The 7,420-nt window shown below is 36.6% G+C and overlaps 1 protein-coding gene across 1 annotated transcript; it reads left to right on the forward strand.

Moving 5' to 3' along the window:
- Positions 1 to 626: 626 nt before the first annotated feature.
- Positions 627 to 1,382, forward strand: LOC132066510 (uncharacterized). The gene is made up of 2 exons (XM_059459813.1): positions 627 to 809; positions 1,068 to 1,382. The coding sequence occupies exons 1-2, from the start codon at positions 627 to 629 to the stop codon at positions 1,380 to 1,382; spliced, it is 498 nt and encodes a 165-aa protein (XP_059315796.1).
- Positions 1,383 to 7,420: the final 6,038 nt, after the last annotated feature.

Consider the following 7,420-nt stretch of genomic DNA (forward strand, 5'->3'; position numbering starts at 1 on the left):
AAGAACGCTCTAATTTGTGGACTTGGTCCTGATGAATATAATAGAATCTCTGGATGCACAATAGCCAAGTAGATCTGGGATGCACTTAAGACTGCTCATGAAGGAACCAACCAAGTAAGGAAGTTTAGGAAGGCAATGCTCTTTACTGATTATGAACACTTCCGGATGAAGCCAGGAGAGAAAATTGCTAAGATGTTCACTTGATACACTTCCATTGTGAATGAGCTGACCTCACTTGGAAAAGTTATCTCCATTGAGCACTCAGCAGACAAAATTTTGAGAACCCTGCCACGAGAAGTCAAGATGAAAGTTACAGCAATCAGATAGGCAAAAGACATAGAGGATATGTCTTTAGATGAATTGGTAGGAAACCTAAAGACCTACAAGATGGATATGGTGAATGCAACAACAGAAGATTCAAGTTAAAGAAGGTCTTTAGCACTTAAAACAGCTGATATAAAAGACGAGGAAGATATGGCCCTGATCATAAGACATTTCAGAAAATTCCTCAGAAGGGAAAATCAGTTAAGTAAAAACTCTGGAAAAAGAAGGAGTTTTGAAAAAGGACAAGCTGGTGGATGCTTCAAGTGTGATAAAACTGATCACACGATCAAAGACTGCCCACTATGGAAAATAGAGTGGATGAAAAGAAAGGCAGGAAGGAGAAAGAAGAAGCTAGCAAGAGCAAGGAGTCAACTAAGGCTATGGTAGCAGCCTGGGGATCTGATAATGACTCAGAAGATGATATTGATTATATTGCACTCATGGTTGATGATCTTCCAGAATCATATATGGAGGAAGACATCAAGGTAAGTACATAAGGGCTCAAGGAAAAAGTAGATATGATAATAGAAGATGAAATGAAGTCCTCTACGAAAAATTCAATTGATGAATTTGATGAGATGAGCACAAGGAGAAATAAGTCACTTGGTGAGCTTACAAGCTTAAAGGATCAATTATTGAAGAATGAGGTTAGCAGAGGCAAAGCTGAGAAGGAGAATCAGCTGTTGAAGAAATAGGTTGCCCAACTTGGTTCATCCAATTTGGGTCTTCAATTTGAAGTTTAGAGGCTGACGCTTAGATTAGGAAAGCGTGAATTAAATGAAGAGCAACCAGGGGTCGAGTCAGAGCTAAAGAGAGTAAAAAGAAAGCTAGCCCTAGAACAGGAAAAAACCAAGGATATCAGGTCAAGATTACTTCAAAAGGAGCATGATCTGGAAAGATCAAATCGATGGACACAATCTTCTCAATTGCTCTCAAATCTCACGAGTCAGACACACAACATTACTACAGGATTGGGATTTGATAAGATGACTAAGCCTCCGGGTATCAGAAGAAGCACTATGCACCTTGTGTGGCAAGATGGGGCACTGCAAATTTGAATGCCCATTAAATATGATCCTTGAGCTAAAGAACCTAAAGATTACAAAGAAAAATGGCCACAAGCATCAAGAAGAGTGTAATAAATATTGGCAATAATATTACATAGGTATTGCCTGAGTGGCAAAAGGAAGAGTTGATCCATCCCAAGGATGAAGGAAAGGGACCCAAGCATGCATGGGTGCCCAAAACCAACCCCTAATAGTTTTTTTCAGAAAAGGGGAGCAGAAGAGCAAGCAACAATGACATATGAGTAGTGCTTGCTCAATATATAAAGAGAGGAAAACGTTAATAGTTCTGCTCACTCTCAAGATAGAAGGAAGAAGGTTCTACAAAAAAAAAAAGGTTATCAAAAGGAGGAAGGTAATCAGACAGGGGGAACGTGCATGAAAATGTGTTCGAAACCTCGTTCTTGTATTAAAACCAAGACGGTTAACAGGGAGAGGCAGTGTTTACTCCGGAGCTTAAAGAGCTAAAATTGAGGAAGCAAAATCGGAAGACCTATTCAAGGTAAAGGGAAAACATGTGGTTAGTGCGTCTATACTACATTGAAGAAAGATACCCACTAGGCATACAAAAGAAAAATTATGCTAGGATTGGGGATAATTAAAGCTGCACATGTACCCCTTAACATTGGCTAGGAAGGTTGTCTCTAACTATGGTACACAAAGTAATGAAAATATTTTACTCAGTCTTGTACATTAAGGTATACGTCCTATACAAGGTAGGTTCATGATCTTGAAAAGTCTAAACATGATGACTATCACAGAAGTAGGCCTTACATTAAAGATTGTAAATATGCTTCAGGTTTGTTTTCTTTTCCCGACAGTTAATTATATACTAAGATCATGGAACAAATTAAACAACCTGTTTTACCTACCCTAGTCATGTCTAGCCGCCTTAATTATGCTTTGAAAAAAGAAAAAGGGGAGTAATGATTTCAAATCTTGAAGAAGACATAACTTTCAAATCTTATTCCCAAAAAGACTATTCGGCTACCCTCGTCACCTCTACATAAACCAATATAGCCACATTCTAACCTCACTAAATTCTCTCTCACACATCATAGCCTTATGAAAAAATTTGATTGATCTACTATCAAGTTCCGAGCAGTCTCTTATCTCCTCGTACTCCCCTAAAGTCATAACTCACTCCATCTCACCATCACAAACCCATATTTCTCAGATGTCCAAATTATTTTACCAACTGGAAAGACGAAAGGAGAAAGAAAATTGGGTGGAGCTCATAAACAGGGGGAATATGTTAAAAATTCCTAAATAGGGGATAGAATGGAGGAAATCAGTGACAGAAGCTCATTTAAAAAGGATTCTTCTGAGGTATTACATGATGCCAAATATGGAGATATAAGGGTTCATGGAGAAATAAGGAAGGAAGAAACAGATAAAGAACCCTCCACTCCGGGGAAAGAAAGAGCAGTCTCTATCTTGGTCCTCACAGGCCAAACCAGTGGAAAAAGATAGTGGGTCTTCTTGGAGAAAAATGTGGACCTTGCATATCACTTTATGATCTATGCAAGAAGCTACAGTGGCCAATGCAAGTACTTGGGCCAATCAACATGAAAAGGGCTTGATTCATAAGTGATTAAGGGAAGAAACAAGACATATATATACTTCCCTTATAGCAATAGCAGCCCAAAGACCACCCCAGTAACTAGAACTCCAAAGGATTAGTTTTTCCCTAAAATATCCTTTTGTACAAATTTTAGAGTTCCTATCATCTGTTATAGATGGTTGTAACCAAGGGACTAGAATTGTACTTGTTGACATGAAAAACTATTGCATATCTTATAAGTTATGTTTAAACTGTATGACATGAATGTTTTCTTGACTAAAAAACAAGTAAATGTTCTTATTATATGTATGCGATAGCCCAAAAGAGCCATGAGTTGAATATTGCTAAAAATTACTAGCCATAATCTGGGTTTAATTTTTAATGATGCCAAAAGGGGGAAGATTGAGCTGTGCTAATAGCTTTATGACTTATATGCAAACATGATTAACTTTAAGTTCAAAGTCGAAGTTGTAGTGGTGTGTGGAACAGGTTGAAATATGGTATATGAGCACAGAAAGACAAGAAGTTCACCATCATCAGGAATTTGTTGGCATTAGCTAGACTGATGCATATATGAGTTTTGATGATTGACAAACGGGCAAACAATGAGTGATACCATGAAGAAGATAAATCAGGTCTAGATACATGTAAGAATGCACAAGATTGATTAAATAAAGCCAGGCATCTGGATGAATGAAGCAGAAATTCCAAACAGAAGAGATTAGTTGTCTGAATGAGCAAGAATGCAGTGCATACTGAACAAGTCCAAAAACCTGATCACAGAGATAGTTACAAGTAATGCACATGAATCAGGTTCACAGAGAGAAGACAAGCATAGAGAAAGAAGTGACCCAGCCAACTGAGATGTTCAGTATGCATCATAAATGATTCAATGAATAAAACAACTGAACAAGGCAACAAAAGGGAGAGACGCATAGAGAGATAGATGACTCAGTGAAGAAGCAGTTCAATAAAGAAGTAGAACAAGTGTGCAAGCATATTCTAGACCAAAGAGTCATCATATGCAAAAGAGGGATGATCACATGTCATCAGGTGCAATGGATGAATGACCTAGCAAAGGATCAGCGGTGAACGAGTGGAGAAGACTAGTTGCAGACACAGAGCTTACAGTTATATGAAACAGGTCTCAACATTTTCCAACCAAGATCTCAGAAGCAGTTCAACAACAGCTGAAGAATGAAAGAGATTGGTTGAATAGGTGCATGAACATGTTCCGAACAAATCCTACAAAAACAAGGATTTGTAGAAGAATTCTAGTAAAGACTTGACGGTCAGGTATGGAAGATTCCTTGTCATAATTGTCGAGATTAGTAAGCCTTCTACAAGGATAAGAAGTCGACTCAACAAGAAAGGAACCCAAGTACAACACAAAACCCTATGCGTGTTATTATCCAACAAGGAAAAGGTTTTGTCAACCGACATTCGGAGCTACAAAGTTATAAATACCCAGGTCTTACCAAGAAGAAGTTTTGCGCACCCACAAAGAAAGAATTCAAAATATTGAGTGAGGAGAGGAATTATCCATCATATTCAAGAATCAGGGGTTGCGTCCCTAGTACAAGAAAACGGATTGAAAGAGTTGTTCTACTGTATAATGTCTTCCAGCTCTTAGGTCTACAATCTTGTATTAGGTTTATGCTATCAAGTTGTATCTTTATCAGCTTAGTTAGAAGCATTAAAGTAGATACACGTGTTGTAACTTCAAGTTAGAGTCTAGCTTGAAGATAGGTTGCTATTCAGATTTCGGGTAGCAAGGCTGTTGAAGGAATTAGGTTGCAAAGTTTGTAACTTAATTTGCAATTGGCTCGTTGTAATAGTGGAGTTGAAGTAAATCCTGCAGGTTTGTAGGTCATGGTTTTTATCACCTTTGAGTTGGGTGGTTTCCACGTAAAAATCCATTGTCTTTTACCTTCCTATTTGTTTTTATTCCGCAAACACGTTTATAGAACCGGTTAGGTAACATGTTCTGTTCATAGGCGAAAAGTAGGTACACATTGGGACAGACACTTAGGTCGAGCCAATCTAACATAAGTGTTTGTCACCTCACAAGTATCGGGAGCCCCTTAGTTTCCCCATTACTCCCACTTTATTAGTTCATTTTAACCAACCCCGACTCTTTAAATAGAGTCAAGAAAGGTCTCAACTTGCCTGATTTGAAGTCCGAAGCTCAAGTGACCACCACATGGCCTTGCCCTTCTTCAAAACCTCCGAACGATCCCAAACTGTTCAAATATGTAATCTACGTAAGTATATGAGTCCGTAGACACCCATGTTGCTATGATAATACTTTGGCTCCAAAAAATCATCAAAATGTCAATCCCCAGCCCCGAAGGTCAAAATTGTAATTTCGTCGTAAAATTTGATTCAATATAGTCGAAATAGTACTCTACAAGGTTAAACAAGTCCAATGATACCCATATTGCTATACGTTAATTCGGAATCCAAAAAGGTAACTCGAGCCTGCAAGGGTGAAACTGGATTTTTTTTTTGCAAAATGGATTTACCCATAACCTGTAGGTTCAAAATCTAGAAAATCAACCAAAACCAACCATGAATCGACCTCCAATTCAAGGAATTACCATTTCTCAACTTTGGGCTCAAAACCCCAATTTCTACAACTCAAACACGGATAAAAATAATAACCAACGGAAATAATCATGGGGAAACACTAAAATAAAGGTTTGATACTTACCCCCTCATTGAAACAAGAACAACGCTGCGAAAATCACCTCAAATGGAGCTCTAGAACTCAAAATATTAAATATTTTGAATTTGTCCAATTTAAACATTGTCCTGGCATTTCCTTCATCTCGATCGCTCGCTGCCATGTGTCGCGATCGTGATGGCCAATTTTTTGTAATAAAATACACCAGCAAACCTAATTCAAGGTAAAATGATCATATCTCCCTCATACGATGTCGAAATGCAATGATTTTTGTTACTATAGTTTCAAAATTACTATACGGATCTAAGGTTCAATCGAAATACAAATCAAAGCTCGTTTGCTCAATATGGTACCCTTTATGCTCAAAACTAAGTCGAAACAATTAAAAACAAATGCCATACAACCCAAACCCATCCCTAAACTCATTGGAATCTAACAAGAATTTCTGGACAAGTCCAAAATCATCATACGAACCTGCTCAAACTCTCAAAACACCCAAACGAAGCCGTATTGACCCGATGTTAACCGTCATCAACTCTAAATAATCAAAAGCTAGTTGCTCAACCAACTACCTAAATCACACCCCAACATCTCGGGAACCAAACCAACGACTTAACTATGACATAAAATCATATTCCGGACTTAATGGAATAGACGAAACTTCAAAAATGACTCATTTACCCCTGATGTTGACTTTGGTCAACTATTCTCATTTCTTAACTTAATAAGGATTTCCCAAATATCCTTTTTCTTACCCAAAAGGCTCGGGAATCACGTCACCCATCCCCGCAAGTGATAATCATCAATACGAAGCTAACAGAACTAATAAATTTTCAATCCGGATCTTATTTCTTCCCGTGGCTATCTTTTCACCGTAAATAGGTTTAAAAAACTAAAACCAAAATTAATAGTAAAAAACAACCAAACGAATCAAAAAAAGGGTAGGGTAACCAAAATTTCCAAAAATGGTTACGACCCTTTGATACCGGGGAAAAAGGTAAAAAAACCTTTTGGGGGTTTTGTTTGGGATAAAATTTATACCTTATTTAGTTGGGTTAAAAAATTTTTCCCAAAAAAATTTTAAATTAACCCCATCAAAGTTGGTACTATTATTTAGTTCTGAAATTATAATTTTTAAGGGGAATAACTAAGAGCCCATTTGGATTAGCTTATAAGTTGGTCAAACTAGCTTATAAGTCATTTTTAACTTATTTGAGTGTTTGACAAAAATAAAAAAATAACTTAAATTAAGTTAAAAAATGCTTAAATAAGTCAAAACCAAGAAGTTGTTCAAACCCAACTTATTTTTTTTGGGCTTAAAAGCCATTTTAGTTTGATCAATAACTTTACCCTTTTATTCCTTATATTTTTTGTTAATTTCAATACTATCCTTACTTCTAAAAATTCTTTAAACACTTTTATCTAAATACATAATTATTTATTTATACAATAATTTTCAGCACTTAAAAATACTTAAATACTTATGCTTAAATTCTTTTTTTTGGCTTTAAACCAAACGGGGGCTAAATCCGGGGACCCAAACGACCCCAATATTCCAAACGGGCTTCCCTTTTAAAAAACAAAAAAACAATTCGGGCCTTTTAATTATTGGGGCAAACAAATTTTAAAATTGAGTTAAGTAACCTGTTTTTTTAAAGAGTAGGGGTGATAATTTTTTTGGGTTAGTGATTAGGGGTTTTTACTCACCCAAAATTATATTTTTAAACGACCCCAAAAAATTTATTTTTTTAAATTTGCTCCCCAAATTATATTTTTTTAAAT

Source organism: Lycium ferocissimum, chromosome 8 (genome assembly GCF_029784015.1).
Source record: "Lycium ferocissimum isolate CSIRO_LF1 chromosome 8, AGI_CSIRO_Lferr_CH_V1, whole genome shotgun sequence".
Taxonomy (NCBI): domain Eukaryota; kingdom Viridiplantae; phylum Streptophyta; class Magnoliopsida; order Solanales; family Solanaceae; genus Lycium; species Lycium ferocissimum.